Source organism: Lethenteron reissneri, chromosome 41 (assembly GCF_015708825.2).
Source record: "Lethenteron reissneri isolate LAM-NWPU_2019-01 chromosome 41, ASM1570882v1, whole genome shotgun sequence".
Lineage (NCBI taxonomy): Eukaryota > Metazoa > Chordata > Hyperoartia > Petromyzontiformes > Petromyzontidae > Lethenteron > Lethenteron reissneri.
Genome location: NC_083819.1, coordinates 9,606,168 through 9,626,589, shown reverse-complemented (window position 1 = coordinate 9,626,589; position 20,422 = coordinate 9,606,168). Strand labels below are relative to the sequence as shown.

At 48.8% G+C, this 20,422-nt stretch overlaps 1 protein-coding gene across 1 annotated transcript in view; it reads right to left on the bottom strand.

Annotated features, from left to right (window-relative positions):
• Positions 1 to 3,968: 3,968 nt before the first annotated feature.
• The window catches only part of GPATCH2L (G-patch domain containing 2 like), a 33,172-nt gene continuing 16,718 nt past the window's right edge, over positions 3,969 to 20,422 (bottom strand). Inside the window, exons 9-14 of the mRNA XM_061568262.1 lie at positions 16,273 to 16,340; positions 13,422 to 13,461; positions 12,238 to 12,302; positions 11,534 to 11,615; positions 10,400 to 10,508; positions 3,969 to 10,302 (exon numbers count right to left, since the gene is read on the bottom strand). Of these exons, the coding sequence (XP_061424246.1) occupies positions 10,100 to 10,302; positions 10,400 to 10,508; positions 11,534 to 11,615; positions 12,238 to 12,302; positions 13,422 to 13,461; positions 16,273 to 16,340 (567 nt within the window). The 3' untranslated portion in view covers positions 3,969 to 10,099. The remainder of the gene's footprint in view (positions 10,303 to 10,399; positions 10,509 to 11,533; positions 11,616 to 12,237; positions 12,303 to 13,421; positions 13,462 to 16,272; positions 16,341 to 20,422) is intronic.

The following is a 20,422-nucleotide window of genomic DNA, read 5'->3' as shown; positions in this document are numbered from 1 at the left end:
GATGGTGGGTGTAACACGTGCACTGCACAGACACAATGATGGTGGGTGTAACACGTGCACTACACAGACACAATGATGGTGAGTGTAACACGTGCACTACACAGACACAATGATGGTGAGTGTAACACGTGCACTACACGGACACAATGATGGTGAGTGTAACACGTGCACTACATGGACAGTGCCGGTGGGTGTTGTAAAGCCCGGGCACGAGCACACGGGTCAACACTCAACTTTCACGGCAGCTTTCAGCGCGTGGCCGAATAGAGTGATCAGAACCCATCAGAGTGTAACTTGAATGATTAAGAGACGAACTTTCTCGGGTTCTAAATCCGCGTGTTATCTCACAGCCCCACGGCGAGGGATTGGGGGGGGGGTGTCGCGGGAGGGGTGGTGGAGGAGACTTTAATCCCCCCAGCACACTAACTCGGTGTCACTCACACTTACAGCAACACACACAAAGACCCCCCGTGTAGCCTACACTTGCTGTCGGGGGCAAGTGCTGTTAGCGAGCGCCTATTAGGGTCGGCAAGGCACTCGAGGGCGTGGGTTGCGAGCACCACGCCTGGTCACCTTTGTCTCCCCAGTGCCGATGTTCCTACACCACACCAGGTGCTCATTTAAGGCCGAGTAGACCTAGGGGAGGCCCAGGAGACCGTTCAGATATTCGTCGGAAATTCATCTTGGGTCACCGGCTACGGAGCGACTGCGCCACCGCTCCTCTCCCCGACACGCGCAAGAAGTCGCACACACCCACGTGGACAGATTCAAGGGACTCACCGCGATCACGGCATTCGTACGAACCAAGGCAGACGGAAACCTTTTAATGAGATTCTAATACACAGGACTCGACAAGAGGCAAGGAGAGAGAGACGCGAGGCCGAGGAGATGCATCGACACAAAGCACGCGGCCCAACCACCTCGCCCACGGGCTCTGGCAGTCGTCTCGCAGACGCAGCCGTGGTCTGGCAGGCAATGCTGTCCACCCCCCGTTGCTTTTTGTTCACCTTCGGTTGTCCACCTTTTTGTGGTGGTGGGGGGGGGTGCCCAACGAGGTCAACACGGCGTCACGTCGGGACTTGCACAACACTGGTGAGATATCGGACTACCTAGCAACGACTGAACTGTTAAACGACGCAATCCAATTATAAAAGGTCGCACTCGTTGCACGTAACACCACAACACCTCGCTGCTGCTCTCGTCAAGGAGCGTAAAAACCATCACCACGTGACACTCCGGTGCTCATCCTCGCAGCAGCTGCAGCAGCAGCTTTTGGCTCGGCCATCCAACAAAGACGGCGGTCACCGCTTCTGCGGCCGTCTGGAACGCTCTTCCGATATTAGGAAGCCACTGGAGCGATCGACTATTGAATCTAATTTCCTAAGAACTGCTTTTTGTGTTTAGTTGTGCTTAGCCAGCACATCCGATTAGCACGGGCGGCTACGTATGGTGCAAGAGTTCAACCCATACATACAAAACAAATTCGCTCTGATCTTGTCCCGTGTTGAATTTGCCACAACTGCTGTGGTGGTGGATGGTGGTGTGCCGGTCTGCGTGGTCTCCAAACAAGAGTTTAAAGCTTCATCAATTGGAAAAAAATGCTTAGAAGTCACTTTTAATTGCAGTGTCAGTGCTCCGAGTGAGGTCACTGCTGCCATGTCACTCTCAGCTGCCACGGTGACGCTCACAAAGTTTGCTTTGTTTGTTTTTTCCAATGAAGATTCGAACTTGTGTCGGGACAAACAGCCTCGCACGTACCTACAAGATAAGGGAGCCGTTTGCTTTACTTACAGCCTGGGCTCATAATACAATACAGTTTCGAACATCGTTTTAACATACGCATTAACACAACTTAAGATGTCAAAGTGTTTGTAACGGCGGCGGGTTCCAGCAGTAAGGGAGGAAGCGATCGCAGGACGTGGGTGGCATTATTGGTCGTGATGACCTCTTGACCTTTATTTGTAGACTTGGACCATGGAGGCAAAGGCTGCGTTCGTGAGCCACGAGCTCCCAAGGCAAGACGCAGGACATCAAGTAGGTTGACAACCAAACCGTGCAACGTTTTCCCATTTTTTCTCTTCTTTGCAAAAACTCCGAAAAAATACGAATAAAGAGTCATGAGGACCAATGCCATTGTACCACCCACGGCTTCCCATGGCTTCTTGCCCAATGCCAAAATTCGTGCCACGACCACCACTTGGTTCCTGACGCCCTGGGTACCACTCCAGTGCCCGTCTCGGTGACCTGGTCTCCTCCAACCCAGCAAGCGGGTCCCACCCGTCACTCCCTCTCTTTCCTGAATAAATACCAAGCAAATGTACCGTATGTTGAACTTCTTTCGCACCGTACGTAGCCAACCGTGCGAATCAGAGGCGACAATAAACTAAACACAAAAATCAGTTCTAACGAAGTGAGTTTTAAATCCAGATGCATTCACATCGGTCAATGAATTCTGTAGGCAAACACTCAATGCACCGTTTTACGAGCTTGTTGCTGACGTAGGACGGGACGTGAAGTGAATAATACAAGGAGCATACAGCAGTCTCCTTAGACCACGGAAGGCGTCTCACACACCTAGCACATGAAGACATCAACAAAAAAAAAACACTGCTTAATCATGAACCTGTGTGGCTCATCGATAGGTAATCACTTCCCACTGGACACCTACATCAACAAAGGGACTTGCTCACTCAGGCACAGTCTGCAAAAAGCAGCACAAGGCGGCGTCGTCGTCGTTTCAACGCGGGGCCGATCCAATCGTCTTCGGAACACTTATTGCTCTGCACATCACAACACCGCCACCCCATCCAAACCACGCAGCACGCTCACCAACCCCAGCGATGCACGCGGCAGAGGCTGCCGATTTCTAAAGCCTCTTACCGCGATTGGATTCTCAAAGCGAACCACAGCGGTGTGTGACAATGGTCGAGGTGGAGTGGAGATTTTTTAAAATGAGTACGCAGCGAAAGGGATGGTCGGTAAGCGTCTCCCGCTTAAATCGTTGCGATCGCCAAGCGCGCCGCCGATGTACCGCCAGGGTGGCAGCGGTGGGTCGCTCCGTGTGGCAGCGAGATGTTAACTACCTCGCCTGGTACACAGGCGTTCGTGGGTTCGATCCCGACGCCTGTATATTTGGAGTTACCATTTTTCCCCCCATGGTCGCGTGGATTTTTCTCCGGGTCTTCTGGTTTTTCCCCTCCACATTTAGAATCAACACCACGCGTTTAGAGCATATGGCTGCTTCGTTGAGCTATCATTTGTGGCCAGGTCGCTTCTGAAAAAGAGCTATACAGCTCAGTTTTTAATCGTTTTTAGTTTCAATGCAGGCAGCGTGGGTGTGTAATGCAAGCAGCGATACGTGCGCGAGATTCCCAGCCTGCCGGGTCGCGAGATGAGCAGCTGCCATGGGTTGGAGGTCTTGAGTCGTACGGTTTTCTCCGAGTACCCCTGCTTCCTCCCACATGTAATACTCGGCAATCGTCAAAAAACATCCTCCTGGGCGAGTTGCGAGATCCAGAGATGCTCTCTCAGGAGGTTAAAGGGCTATTACAATTAGGTTTATAGTAACGCGTGGAAGTGTGATGTTGACACGTGCTTGCGAATACACTGCTGGATGAAGGACTCTCAATGCTTTGTCAGCCATGGACGTTCTTCGTGCCGGTTCAGATATTACCACGGATATAGCCATGGCCAACCATTGTGTCGTCGATACCCCCTCCAAAGCGCTAACCGCTCAAAATTTGGTAAGTACAATTAGATGTTTTTACCCAGTGTCTCATTCGCAAACCTTTTTTGTGACTTTCAGCCATTGCCAAATTATATCTCTTTTTGAAGTCGGTCTCGAGGAGCACTCTTAAGCAAGTCACAAAAAACACGGGATGAACGTTACCCGTGGCCACGATCATCATGGTTAAAACCAAACACGGCCCTGTGTTGAACATTGAATCAAACTCGTCACGGATACACTCTCATGTCATCCACTTAGCATTTATCACACGGACTTCTATCCAGGTTATTTACAAGAGGGACAACAGAGTCAGTGGGCCACGTCTCATTCACCCTTTCCTGTTCAGATTACAAAAGTGTACATCGAAACGGGAGTAAGAGGCCATGCGGGAGGGCGTGTGGCACAGTTTGGTGCCGGCTATCGCAGAGTGCAGTTGTGTCGCTGCAGTTCTCTGCGGTGAGTACAACGTCTTTACAGACCCCAGAACGACGATGATGATGATGCCGAGGCGAGCCGAACCCTGACCAGGATGTGAACTTGTACAAGAGCTGAGCACTTTGACCAGTGCAGGCCCTCGGCCAGTTCAGAATCAGGATATTAGTTTATACTGAAGGAATCTGATGAGCCGTAAAGCTCTTTTTTCATAGATGTCCAATTACGACCGTCACGATTCGAACAGCCCCAATCAACGAGCGGTAGATATGAATGAGACCGATAATCAACACCTTCAACGTCGAATCTAGCCATGTGAGAAAACGTTCTTGGGAGTTCAGAGTTCGTGACCACATTTTTACTGCGCTTTGGAAAGAACTAAGATTCGGAAAAATGACTGGCATACGACAGAAATAGGTTTCCGCTGTCGCCGAGTAACAAACATTTTAAATAGAGTAATAATACGAAAGCATCACGTAGAAATTAATATACACAAAGCCTGCATGGTGTTCTGAAATTGCAAACCTAAACCACATACAATTTACTCGTTCTACAGCCTACACACAACAGTGACCCGAAAGCTATAATAAGACAGTTGCGCTCATTCGGCAAACGAAACTGATTCGCTCAACGACGTATGCATAGGATCGCGTGCGTAATAGTCAATGAACGATGTATGCAAAGTATATACGTAAATATATCAGAATCGAGTCAAAAGATCAAATCGGACCATGCAAAACGATTCGGTCCAGAACAAGATGGAACGAGCAAGGCTGCTCACCCGTACGAAAGCGCGAGGCACTAAAACGATTCTCCACTCAAAATTGAAACCCCAAATTGTGACGGCTCACCATTAAGAGTGGGCCAATCGTTCCACGCCTCTTTCCCTATAAAGTGTCACATCTACCCTACATAAATACTGCATCGCTCTGTAACACACAACACTACCCCCCCCCCCCCCCCCCATCGATCGACCCCTTTATAATCTTTACAATCAAAAATCTTTAAAAGTTACTTTTAAAAATGACTCCGTATATCTTTCAATATGTTCAGGTAAATTATTAAGTGACGTCTTGGAGGCGGGCTCGGTGGATAACGCTGCGATGAAGTAATTAAGGGACACCCAACGGCATATGGCAACGAGCGGGAGATACCTGTGAGAGTCAGTACAGAAAGTAGGTTACCAACAGGCGACCTGATTTGATTGTGACCCCATCACGTGAGTGGATTTCTCCAGACTCTCCCGTTGCCTCCCAAACAACAACACTTAAAACATCATGAACAGGACCCTCGTGAAAACGAGTCTCAATACTCGACGAGGTGTTCCCTGGGTAAACAACAAGTAGTGACATTAATCTACCAAGGCCATTGCATTTCTCCCTCTTTCAAGGTAAGAGGCGCTGGCCGTGCAATTGCGCGCTCATGCCGCTGCTCCTGGGAAGGGCCTCCAACGCATGGGACTCTTAAGACGCCCCCGCCCCCCCCCCCCCCCGAAGGGTATTTGGCCTTCTCTTCCACGCTGGCCAGACAACTGGGAAGAGGTGGGAGTCTACCCACACTTTAACCCAACCATACGCGATCTGCTGGTCGACTATCTTCTGCCAATACGAAGCCGACACATTCCTTGAAGCCGACTGGCGACACGACTAAGGTGCTGCCTATACAGCAGACACGTGGAACAGCGGAGCCCAAGGACAGTCTGAAGAGAGACTTTAAATTGGTCTTTTCCCCTGGCTAATTACCCTGCAGGTTATGTTTTGTTTTCCTGCATTGGGATCTACGGATGAAATGCCCCTTACAAATGTAAAGTATTATTATTAGACGATGGTGCGGGGCACTGAGAAGATTTTGGCAGAAAGGCTTTACAAACCAAATCGTCACTTAACAAGTCTCCGTCCTCTTTACAAACACAGAGGGCTGTGTACCGCTCCTTCGGAGCCGTGAACTTGGTTTTGTTTCATGCCCTCGGGACAACATCCAAGAGCGTTAAAACAACGTGAACGATAATCGGTAATATCTGCATTTCTTATCGCATTTTTCCAAAAAGTTTCTTTTAACAAAAAAATCACATTAAACTCGTGCAAACAAGTCATCTCTCCATCTTCCCATCGAACGAGAGAGATAATACAATTACAATAAATATATCTTTTTAAAACATTCGGGTTCTGAAAATTGTGGGTCGGGGATTCAGAAGGAGCAAGGGTTGTTAACATCAGAGGGGGAAGACACACCGCAAGATCGGAATTCCATGCGGGAATGTGAACGTTACGGACTTAAAAACGGCCAATGAAGCTACTCACTCACGTGTGCTTTCAGGCAGGAAGTAGCACGACTACGACTACTATTACGACGACGTAGAGGTGGTCACGATTGTGCTGCCATGTTGCCTCTCCGATGATGGATTTCCGGGTCGTACTGTACATTGGTGTTGCTTGGCACGACGTCCGACGTTTCGCGCCGCGTGCTGGGAGCTTCGTCAGGAACTCGACGGAGGAAACACTGGCGGTTCTAGCGGCAGCAGCAGCAGCAGCGCGCGAAGCAGCGACGCTTTTCTTTTAAACCGTAAAAGAATATGAGCTGCCACCATTCGGTTCCTGAAGAAGCTCCCAGCAGTTGCAGCGATATGTTGAACAACGCGCTGAATGCGCAGTACGAGCTGAAAGCGCATTCGAGAGGGATTAATACTCCTATTGTTACACATTGGGGAGAATGGATGGAAGGGGCCTATGTCATTCAAGCAGTGCACGAGCCACCAGCCTCTTCTCGCAGACACCATGGTCAAATACATCCTTGGAATTCCTCTCTATGCTCGAACAACAAATCTACAATGAGTTGGCAGTCGAGAGTAGGAAATGTTGGTGGCATTGCAACCTGCCAACAAGACTCATGACGATCGCGATGTTAGCGAGGATGAATTCGACGACGGTTAACACCATTTCTCTTTCAACAGCACGACTCGGGAATGAGGCCAAGTGGTGCAGAGAGGGAAGTTTCATGGCAGGGGCTCGGGGACACGGTCCAGAATAACGACTGTTTACCCGCGACCAACTCCTAGAACCCAAGCAGGGTGGGACCTGGTTAATATTTGAATCGGAGACTGCCTGGTTATACGAGGTGTCGTAGGCTCAAGATGGACGAGACGGGGACACAGCAATGGGCTTAATCTATCTGCGCTTAAGGCTTGCGTGTTATCTCCTCGAATGGTTGGGTTTTCTCCAGGTACCCCGGTTTCCTCTCAAATGCCATTCACTCATTATTGGAATTGGCCAAACATCCCAATTCAGGACCTTTCTGAAAAAAACGTCATAACACTCAGCGAGGTTTTCCTGAATCGAGGGCCTTATTGAATACACTTCCAAAGAGTGTGCGCAATTTCTCGGATATATAAACTGATCACTATCTCTTGATCTCTTCCCATGCTTCTCTGCGGAGCCTCATACCTCCATCTGCAACATTTCCCACATTCAGTCTTAACATTCTGGTTGAGGATTCGACCCAGGAAAAAGGGTAAATGGTGCTCGGTATAACCTCAGGGCTAGGTGTTATGAATAAACCAGTGAGACAGACAAAAGTATCGTCTCTGGACCCAGAAAAAATGATAAACTAGTGTTAGGTGTAATACGTGAGAGCGAGAGACAGACCGAGGGCTAGAGAATGCGATGAATATTAATGTTGGGCATGCATTGAGAAGTTTGTGGCTTCGGTCAGGCAGCAAGGATCGCGAGATGAGGTGACCACTCAGGCTGGAAGTTGTGCCGGCTAAACAACAACGAACGTGGCTCAACGAAATCAACCTGGAGGCTGTGACAGGCAGCGGCCAGAGCCGACAATAGCCGGCGCTCCCCCACACTCCGTGTCGGGGAGCAGCGAGCTGCAACAGATTGCTTCTGGGCAGTACTCCCTCGTTATTCACCAACTCGCTAACCGCGATTTTGGCTATCCGCTAATCGCGTCTGGAACTCTACATGACTGCGGCATGGAGGGAGAAAGTGATGCGATAAAGTTACGGGACAAAGCGGTGAGATAATTTGATAATGAAGTTCATATGAAACTATTTAGATGTATTTTTATTTACTTTATGATCAATTATTTTTTTGTTATGATGTTCATGTATTTAATAGTTTATTGATGTATTTACTTTAGGGAAATAATTCAAAACATAGGTTTTCGTAGAGCCAATATCTTTATCCCAAAAAATGTGCTATTCACTCGCATCTCCGGAACATATCCCCTCGCGAAGAACGAGGGGATAGTGTACTCCGATTACCGTATATCATCAGGTCACAGGGGCAGAGCACAAACCTACCGGTTGCCGTTTAAGATTGCTTTGTATTTTGTTCATGCTGAAATTATTCCAAATTAAACAGGAGGGGGGAGGGGGGGTCACATCGGCGGCCTGGGTTCACGCGGGGTCAGCGGTGTCGAAGAGGGCCGATGTCTCTACGGCTAAATCCACCAAAGAAACCTCACAGCCTCCCTGCTCAAACGAGCACGGGGCAGCGCTCAACTCTGTTGGCAACAGTGGTGAGATGTTAACTACCTCGCCTGGTATACAGGAGGTTGTGGTTCAATCTCGACCCTGACAAATGGATTTTTTCTCCGGATCCTCCGGTTTTTCCCTCCACATTTATAAAGATCAGTTTAAGAGTATTTGGCTGCTATAAATGTGCACGTGATCAGCCACTTCGTTGAGCTTCTGAAAAAGAGCTATTTATATTTCAGTGGGCTTTACCTGGTAATATAAATATAGCTTAGCTAGCTTAGCTTAGTTCAATTAGTCAACATTTTACATTTTAGTCAGTCTCCATCTGTGGAATTTACATTTAGTCAAGACTACTACATCTCTTGCCATCATTCTCTTCGCCTAGTTGACGAAAGGAGTCAAGCTTCAGTCAAATGCTCTGCACTATTAAAAGCTGTTGTGAGGTTCGTGCCGTTCCTCCACTGCTCAGCCAATCGATAAACTCAGCAAATTGTTCTCTACGGGGACTCTACTTACGAACGAGTTAAGTTCCAGAGGTCTGTTCGTAAGTCAATTTGCTCGTAAGTCCAACTTTACTCCTGTCGATTCCAAACATTTTGTACAACATGTACAACATGTTTGGGGGATGGCTTTAAAATGTGTATAATCTCCTGTAGATGCCACTGGTTCTTCATGTTCTGCAGAAGTAGATGCCACCACCGCCACCTATTGCACGGCAGTTGAACACACGACTCTCGATTCGAACAGGCAACTCAACATATGGACAGGTTTGTTCGTATCTCTGAAAGTTCGTTAAGTCGAATGTTAGTAGAAGAGTCCCTGTACGCAAGTCTATAGCGTCTGACATTCGGGCGAGTTCATGAACGAAGCGAGGGAGGGGGGGAGAAACGATCGTGACTGCGCCGTGCACGCGCTTTGGTCAGCGGCACTTTGGGTCTCTGGTGGGGTGGCCGCCGTTTCGTCCGCTCGCGGTCATCGTTGACTAAAAAATAAAACACCTGTTTCACGAGTAATTTCGTCACTAATTTCGTGAACAAGGTCAACAATCGACTGGCAGCCTTGGGCCGTAGCAGAAATTCTACATTCCTATAAACGGGGACAAATCTCTTTGCTGCAAAACCACCGTTGACGTTGCGGTAGTAATTACATAGAAAACTTTAAAAGGACGACATACTCGGGCAAACCTTTCAACCGGGATTTGAACTTGCGACCTCCTGCTCGGGAGTTGAGCACTGCAACCACCGTGCGACCCCACCCACCGATTTACATCTCACCCCAATATCGGTTCATCTTAAGAAAGCAATCTCAATCAACCAATATTAACTATGAGATTACATTCCTGTAAAAACCACAAAATGTGGGTTTATATTGTTAAACCCTCGAGTAATCGGTAATCAGAGTACTTTACTTTTCCAAAGTGTCACCCTCCCGGCACTGCGGCGTGTGGCCACCGTTCATCAGCTGAGGTTGTAACCGACGCTGGGCCCTTTGGGCCTTTGCGTGGCGCCGACGGGATCGGAGCGGCCTCCCGCCGGCCCTCCTCCTCTTTCCCCGCTAGCGTCAGCCCCGGGTGCCGGACTCGGGATCCAACTCATGCCCTGCAGGGTGCGGCCACCCGTGCCGCCATCCAGGGCGGCGTGCGCGTTCTCGCTGACGAAGGCTGCGCGCGCAGAGTGGGAAAAAGCAGAAACGACGATCACCGCCACAATCGGGGTCATCATCATTTGTCATGTGCAACTTTGCAGGTTCATGCTCACAGCAGCGGCTTTTGGGCTGGCCATCGAACAAAGACGGTGACTGCATCGCGCGCTTTCGGGTGTGCTTCTGTGGCCGTCTGGAAATCTCTTCCTTCTGATATTGGGAAGCCACTGGAGCAAGACACTTTTAAATCTAGCTTGAAATCGAATTTCTTTAAAAATGCTTTATGTTTAAATGTCGATTTAAAGCTTTCATGACTGCAGGGATTCATATTCTTGGTTCTTTCGGTAAAGTCACGTAGAAGGGAAATAACAATTTATAGTTTTATTTGATTTCTACGCGACTTTACCGAAAGTACCAAGAATATGCTTTGTGTTTAGTTTGTTGTCCTTCCCCTGCACCTTCTATTATCACCATTAGCGACATACGGTGCAAAAGAAGTTTAACATGCATATGTACATCAGGGCTGTGCAACCCTGGCCAGATTTATAGAGAACTTGACGTCTATGATTTCTTACCAGCTGAGCAGATTGTAAAAAGTCTCGCAAACTATTAGTTGAATAGTTTGGTTGAGTCACTGAGAGCCAAGTCAGAATGAAAACCGAGGACTGGCTTTGTGCATCCCTGGTGTTAATGATAGCGACACCGTCATTGCTGTTACTGTTGTCATCATATTTAACCCTGCTGCAGATGTGATTTTGATGTTTTACCTACGTGACTTTACCGAAAAAACCTAAGAATAAGATGTGAGTGAATCATCAACTTCATCATCATCATCACAACCGACACACATGCACACTGCAACATTATCACAGTCATCATCAGCATGATCAGTGTATATCCGAGTCCACATAACGACCACCGTCATCATCTTCACCACCACCTCTAAAACTGCACATGATTCAACATCACCATCATTATCATCACTGGCACACGTACACGAGTCTGCAAGAACACCACTGCCATCCCCGATATCATCACCTCAAGGGCACACAGGCAAGTCTGAACCACGAATCATCATCGTCGTCATCATCGCCACTGGCATCATAGCCCTAAAGGTTAATCGCTCACTCACACGCTGATCTCACTGTGGTGTGATCCACCAAAAGCACATCGCATCCAGCAAACACGCAGTTAACACGAAGGGGGGGGTCAAGGGTCGAGGGTAAGGTTCAGCAGAAGCAGCAGGGTGCTGAGGTTATACCTGAAGGCGCGACCTTTCGCCGTCTCTTCACGTCCTCGGCGCACAACGCACCCAGCGTGACGCTCACCTGTCTGCCTCACACACAGGTGTATGCCGAGTCAGCATAACCCCTCCGCCGTGCCCATTGCATCTATGTCCGTGTGTTGTGTGTGTAGATACATGCGAGTGTGTGCGCACCTGTGGGTTGGGGGATTGTCGTAGGGATTTCAAATCGCTACAAACACGGCAACCTGTGTTCAATTCCCGCTCACGGCCAACATCGGTGATGAATATCTGAACCGATCCTGGGCCTCCTCTAGGTCAACTCATCCTCAAATGAGGACCTGGTGCGGTGTGTAAAAATCGTCACTAGGGAGACAAAGGCGGCCAGGCAAGGTGCTAGCCACTCATCCCCCGGTGTGCGGTGCCGGCGTTCATAGGCGCTCACGAGTTCGTGTGTGTACACGTGTCTCCGTGTGCTTATGTGTGCGTGTTTGTCCTCATAGGCGCTCACGAGTTCGTGTATGTACACGTATCTCCGTGTGTTTATGTGTGCGTGTTTGTCCTCATAGGCGCTCGCGAGTTCGTGTGTGTACACGTGTCTCCGTGTGTTTATGTGTGTGTGTTTGTCCTCATAGGCGCTCGCGAGTTCGTGTGTGTACACGTGTCTCCGTGTGCTTATGTGTGCGTGTTTGTCCTCATATGTGAACTTGCCGAGAGTTGTGAATGGCGTCCCCTCGGACGTCAAGCGAGTAGAGAGCACCAATGTGGCTCAACTGCTGAAACGCACCAAGACAACACGAACAGCAACGTTTGTATGATCACGTTAAACCTCCGATACAAACAACAATGCCAATATCAAGTGGAACATCAATACCAGCTGGGACACAGTGATCAATAGGATCATAGCACAAACAAGACGGTTAATCTATTAAATAACTCTGAAGTGTCTCTATGTTTAATAAGCCGGCAGCAACGCTCGGCTCCCATTAGCAATGCTTTGCCGGCAGGTGGAAATTCCACGGTCCTCTGGTGGGGATCAGTCTCTCCGTAGGACTAAAACTGTTTTCCCACAAGGCGCATGGTGGAATTGACGCCATGCTATAGCCTATGGAGCTCGGTGCACGAAGAGGAATTTGAAAATTCATGAAGGCAACACACCGTTCCGTAGTTGGGATGCTCGGGCAAGAGATGAGAATGAGATTGTTATTATTTAGAGTGGCAGATTTCAACCGCTTCTGATAGATATTGCTTTGGTCATACGACGACATCAGAGCATCTGGTTGTTGTCTGTGTACATGTGCGACTCCATTTCACAGGACCCCTGGCCACATGAGACCTACCACTTCAAAATAGCCTGCAAACGAGGTGTATCCATCACTGCAAGCACCTCAGCTACTCGTCATAAGAAGGCAGTACAGCAAAGCGTGGACTAATATCGTCTCTTCTATATGGGATTGAGCGTTGCCCTCTCGCGCACGGTGCTCCGCTTCTCTCCCACACGTATTAACACTCATGAGTTGGCTGAAAATATCTTAATACGTAGGAAACCACAGAGCTTCAACAACTGTTGGTGCTGGCTCACTGCCTAGCTGCGGCTTTCCCCGATTATCTGTGGTTCCTCGTGCCCACGAGTCGTTCTCTCCCGTCGTCGAGAGTGAGCGCATGATATACGTTCAAATAATTATCACTTGGTAACCGTGTGAGCAAGAGAGAACCAGTCGGAGGCATCACATTCGCGAGGGTTATGCGAACCCTCATTATAATTCACGTCCTGCATGCTAACGCGTAGCCCCGCAGAAAGGAAAGTCTAGTTCGGTACTTCGGAAAGCAAATAGTTTGACCCAACCCTTGATTTGAGAAGCCAAAGGCCGGACGGACTTAATCCGGCAACTCACCTGGTTCCTGTCCTTGCGGCCCAGGGGGTATGGCCAGCACCTGAGCGAGAGGGGACCCGGCAACCGTATGACGAGTACAGCGATGGATGCAAGGCCATCATATGTGGAACCCACGCAAGCGCGGGCACACCAATGACAATGCGTGTCCACGTGTGTACAGCTGTGCACACGCAACAATCAATCCCTCGTATAGCCTAAACAGACCGTAGGAGCAGGTGCTGTTAGCGAGCATCTACAAAGGCCAGCACGGCACACGAGTGGGTGGGTGACCAGCAACACGCCCGGCCGCCTTTGTCAGCCGAGTGGAGATGTTTAGACACCGCACCAGGTACTAATTTGAAAGCTGAGTCGACCTAGGGGAGGCCCTGGATCGGTTCAGATAATCGTTACTGGTGTTGGCCATGACCGGGAGTTGAACTCTGATCGCCGGGTTTGGAGCGTAGCGCGCTAACCACTGCACTACCGCTCCCCGCTAGACTGTGTGCACACAGACTGACGCGCACGTATAGGCCAACGTGTACACAAGCCATATGTACATGCAGTGCCCGTTTGTCAATCCACTGCTAGATGAGGTCCGAGAGCCTACCAAACACACCATGAGGGTCGTGGAGATTATATGACCATACTTCACCACTCTCTTCAGCAGGGATAGCTATATGGGGGTGAAGGGGCCCGGGGCAAATTCAACCGTGTGGGCCCCCCCCCCCCCCCCCCCCGAGGCCTTCAAACTAAACCAGAAGTAAATTTTGATTTAAAGCTTTCGTGACTGGCTGGGATTCATATTCTTGGTTCTTTCGGTAAAGTCAAGTAGAAGGGAAACGATAAAATAAGAAAAAAATAAAACAATTAAATTATCACGACGTTTCGACTGCAACACAAGCAATCATCATCAGGTGTGAAATCCACAGCAAGAATTTTTTTTTGTTTTATATTTTTATTATTTTATTGTTTCCCTTCTACGTGACTTTACTGAAAAAACCAAGAATATAAACCAGAAGTACTACATCTGACACCGTGACGTTGAAGCGCGGGGCTCCCCAAAGCGCGGGGCCCGAGGCGGTCGCTCCGATTCGTCGTGAACCCCGGGACGACTTTGCTCGTTAAGCCAAGTTGGTGTCGGTGGGGAGTGTAGACGTGGGGGAGGGCATAGAAGTAGAGTACAGTAACAGTGGCTACCCATCAATGCACTCATCCAAACATGTTGTGGGCATTTAGCTTCATGTGCAAGGTGCAGATATGACTTTGTATTCGTTGCCTCCAACATTCAACTCCTGCCGACGATATCATCTCTTGCATTTATTTCCACGGCAAAACAACCTCCATAACAAACTCAACACTGCTTGAAATGACTGAGTGCGATTTCTTCCGATCGTCCTGTCTACCTCATTTCGAGGTTCCTTGTATCTTACACCTACGTTAGTCATTGGTGGTCGTGTCGATTTGCTTCCATACACTTACAAGTCCCGGTTCAAATTACTCTCACATTGCTGAGATGCTTTCATCTTGCTGTGCAACTGCACACATTGCTGTACCTGCTTCTGTCTGTATCAACTGGGTTCTAACCTGGGATTAGTCACGGGCTCTCACCTGGGATAGATACAGGCTCTCACCTGGGATAGGTACGGGCTCTCACCTGGGATAGACATGGGTTCTCACCTGGGACAAGTACGGGCTCTCACCTATTATAGATACAGGCTCTCACCTGGAATAGGTACGGCTCTCACCTGGGATAGACATGGGTTCTTACCTGGGATAGGTACAGGCTCTCACCTGGGATAGACATGAGTTCTCACCTGGGATAGATAAGGGCTCTCACCTGGGATAGGTACCAGTTCTCACCTGGGATAGACATGGGTTCTCACCTGAGATAGGTACGGGTTCTCACCTGGTTGAACAATGATGTGTGTAGGCAGAGTGACGTGGCTGCTTGTGTAATAACTCGGCACGCTGTACGATGCATCAATTCATTGACTAAAATCCCTTCCCAGGCTCACAATACATGCATCGCATCAGGCATGTCAGAATGGATTACGTCTGATCCGTTCGTGTAGCAATTGATTCATAGCCAATAGGGGCCCCTACGTTCGCCACGATGTTACAAAATAATCAATCCCCAAATCAAATCTTGATTCGTGATCGTGACAAATCAAAGGGGTGAATTGTTACGAGCCGAAGATTAAGGACACAAAACTGTGTGTGCGAAATGATTGGATTTGCGAACATCGATAGGAAATTACTGCTAACACCATCATGCATATACACTCACTGGGTGTGGGTGATCGATTGGTCACGATGGACATGTGATGGTCGGATATGCGGCGCAGTACTTTCATAAATTCCTTAATCCAGACAACACTGAGTGAGTCTCTGGGTTATTTTATGGAAGGGGTTTCTGCATTGCGATGTTTGTGCCAAATATCCAGAGAAAATCCAAACAACAGAGAAGGTTTAACCTTCAGACCACAGCGGCCAGGTACGCACACTCTGGCAAACTATTGTGTCGCACACAAGCTCTGATGTTACGCACACAAGCTATGTCGTGTTGATGTTCCTTAATCAAGGTGGAGCCAGTACAACACAGTTATGTTGCTGGTACAATAATATTGTGATCATTGCACCTGTCAAAAATAAATTTGCCTTTCACATGTAGACAACATAGGTAACAGGTTTTTGTAATCTCAAGATCTGTTGTAGGTCGTACAACTCTTGCTTACTGTGTGAATTTCAAATTCCGGCTCACAGCCTTATACTGCCCGCAACAATTCGATTACCAGGAGCTCCTATAATGCAATGCCGCCATTCTCACTCTTCCACACACGTACGCGCACACGCACGCACACGCAAGACTTACTCGCGAGGGTGAACGTCCATGGAGTGGTGTGCCATCCTGTCACCGCCCACTCCACCAATGCCAGACAACTGTATTGGAACACACACCCACAGACACACGGAGAGTCCGTTTAGCCTTCAAGATTAGGGGAAAGTGCCGTTAGCGAGCGCCGTTTAAGGCTGGCACCGGCGAATGAGACAGTGGTGTGGCCAGAGCCATGCACACCCAACAGCCTTTGTGTTGTGAGTCATGATGTTTACGCAATGTACCACACAGTCACTCATTTAAGGTCGCATCAACCTAGGGGAGGCCCAGGACTGGTTCAGATACCACTTGGCACTTATGTGCACCGTGGCAGGGAATTGAACTCAGGCAGCAGGGATTGTGGCACAGCGTACACTGCTTCTCCCACACACATGATGACGTTGATGCTGGTTTTAATGATGACATTTTATAACAATTTGGCTTTGGTGGTGGCCAACCAACGTTGAGTCAGAATCGGGGGAGGGGGGAGAAAGTTTGGGGGCAGAAGATTATTTCAGGGACTGAAATATGAAATTCCAAAGTAACAGTCGAATAAAATACTGCATCTACACACATGAGATGCGGTGAGAGAGAGCGAGGCAGTGTGTGTGTGTGGTGCGCGCACGACACTGAGCCTGCATTAACGGCTGCCGTAAAGTGCTCGCGATTAAGCGTCTGATGATAACGGGACACTGGCGATTGGGTTAAAGAGTCCCGGGGTGGAGGCGCATCGATAGGTCGGCCGCCGGGGTCAAACAGCCGGGGTCAAGCCATCAGCGGTGGCGAGATGCCCCACCGTGATTGGGTATTAGCGGAGGGGTCTGGGCTGTGGCCGTCAGGCCAAAGCCGACACTAAGCCCGTGTGTAAATACTGCAGCCCTAATCTCCACTCTTCCGGCAAGTGTGAGCCGTGGTGCAGTGCTTCACAGAGTGTACTCAAGCTGGGGTCCATCCAAACCTGGGTTCGATTGCTGGTCGTGAAGCGCATCTTCACTCGCAGGAAGTTGGTGTCTGAACTGAACGCTGCCCTAGGCCTCCTACAAACCAACTCGCGTGGTGTGCTGCAGGCTGATGGAGTGTGTGTGCGTGGGATGGGGACGTCTGTGTGTTTGTGTTATGTGGTTGGTTGCCGCAATGCTATACAAGCCGGCGACCCCGGCACGATACCCACTCATGGCCAATATCAGTGACGAATATCTGAACCAGTCCCGGGCCTTCCCTAGATCCACTCGGCCTAACATGAGTACCTGGTGCAGTGTGTAAATGCAACACATTCGTTAAAAACAGTGCATTAAAAGAAAAAATATATAACAGACGATGTTTTGTGCAATGGCTCTTCTTCATAGCACATAAAGGCCAGAGAGGTAGAGTGGATCAGTGTTGGAGAATGCACATTATTCCAAGTGGCCCTCCTGAAAGAGTTTTGAGACCGAGCAATGCTATCGTAGGTATAAAAGCGACGTAATAACGCTCTTCATTGTCTTTCAATGCGACGAGTTTGCCTTCAGGCGAAGACGCGAGCCATAAATAAAGTAGCGTGACCAAACCAAGCCTGTGTCCTGAACTGACACGGAGTTTGAGTCACCGTTAATGAGAACAGAAGACAAGTAAAATTGATGTTTCCTTTAATGGCAGGTGGCTGGGTGATCCAGAGGTCAGAGCACTGAGCTGGCAACAGCTGAGACCAGGGTTCGAATCCAGCCTGTGATTAAACCAGGTTCGTAAGGACAGTCAATTGATGCTCTTGGCCCATTCATCAATGCCTGTACACTGAAAAAAACATCCCATTCAATTTGGTTCTGTGCGTAGTTTGGCTACATTCTAAATCTGGGAATTGAACGTATCGGGTTCACTGTCCGGGTGGGAAAGCGTTACCCCCTGGTGTGGACCAGAAAACGTAGAAATGATCTCAAGAGGAAGCTTCGTGATATCTGCTTCCTCGGACCGTGCTGTGTAGACCAGAGTGTCACTTAAAGAAAAGGGATGTCACAACTAGCTCTGTGATATCCGCTTCAGTGGGTCGTTCTGTGTGGACCAGTGTCACTTCAAGAATCAAGGGATCTCAGAATCAGCTCTGTGATATCCGCTTCAGTGGGTCGTTCTGTGTGGACCAGTGTCACTACAAGCATCGGGGATCTCAGAATCAGCTCTGTGATATCCGCTTCAGTGGGTCGTTCTGTGTGGACCAGTGTCACTACAAGCATCGGGGATCTCAGAATCAGCTCTGTGATATCCGCTTCAGTGGGCCGTTCTGTGTGGACCAGTGTCACTTCAAGAATCAGGGATCTCAGAATCAGCTCTGTGATATCCGCTTCAGTGGGTCGTTCTGTGTGGACCAGTGTCACTTCAAGAATCAAGGATCTCAGAATCAGCTCTGTGATATCCGCTTCAGTGGGTCGTTCTGTGTGGACCAGTGTCACTACAAGCATCGGGGATCTCAGAATCAGCTCTGTGATATCCGCTTCAGTGGGCCGTTCTGTGTGGACCAGTGTCACTTCAAGAATCAGGGATCTCAGAATCAGCTCTGTGATATCCGCTTCAGTGGGTCGTTCTGTGTGGACCAGTGTCACTACAAGTATCGGGGATCTCAGAAGCAGCTCTGTAATATCCGCTTCAGTGGGCCGTTCCCGAACACAAAGGGCTCCACCGCTCCGTGATAGATCTGAACAGATAATTTTATCTCGCGGCTCGGCACTCGACAGCGCGGTTGCGATAACTTTGTGGAAAATTATAAAGAGAATGCAAAGTTACGGTGAAGCACATCATTAATGCGCGGATCACCACGACGACTGCCACGACGCAAATGCAGTGATTTCACGAAAGCGCCAGATCTTTCTGAATAACCGAGCTTCAAACTCACGTCAGCCAGCCCGGGACGCGCAGCCTCAGCACGCAAACCCCCAAAGAGCAGTCTGAATTGACGGTGCTGCATCTTCCTTTTCAAGCAAATGAAGCCAAATGGTACGAGCGAATCAATAATTGTCACCCGCACTTCACCAAGCACATAGCAGTGCAATCTCAACCCCACAATGCGAAACAAACTCCCGTTGCTGCACATGAAAGAGTTAAGGGAGGTATGAGAGGGGCATTCTTTTCCCCCAGTTTAGTGCTCAGAATGACTGGTGGGGGGGGGGCTGGGGTAGATTCAGCGTGGATCAATGTTTCTCTAGTAAGTTGACCTTGAAAGAGGGGGGGGGATTTGTGGGGGAGAGGAGGCGGAGGGAAGAGGTGCAAGTGAATACGCACACACACACACAAGGATGTACACACATACAAATACACACACACACAAGGATGTACACACACAAGGATGTACACACACAAGTAGGATGTACACACATACAAATACACACACACACACAAGGATGTACACACACAAGTAGGATGTACACACACACACACAAGGATGTACACACACACACACAAGGATGTACACACATACAAATACACACACACACAAGGATGTACACACACAAGTAGGATGTACACACACACACACAAGGATGTACACACACAAGTAGGATGTACACACATACAAATACACACACACACACAAGGATGTACACACACAAGTAGGATGTACACACACACACACAAGGATGTACACACACACACACAAGGATGTACACACATACAAATACACACACACACAAGGATGTACACACACAAGTAGGATGTACACACACACACACAAGGATGTACACACACACCCACAAGGATGTACACACATACAAACACACACACACACAAGGATGTACACACACAAGTAGGATGTACACACACACACAAGGATGTACACACACACACAAGGATGTACACACATACAAACACACACACACACAAGGATGTACACACACAAGTAGGATGTACACACACACACACAAGGATGTACACACACACACACAAGGATGTACACACATACAAACACACACACACACAAGGATGTACACACACAAGTAGGATGTACACACACACACACAAGGATGTACACACACACACACAAGGATGTACACACATACAAACACACACACACACAAGGATGTACACACACAAGTAGGATGTACACACACACACACACACAAGGATGTACACACACACACAAGGATGTACACACATACAAACACACACACACACAAGGATGTACACA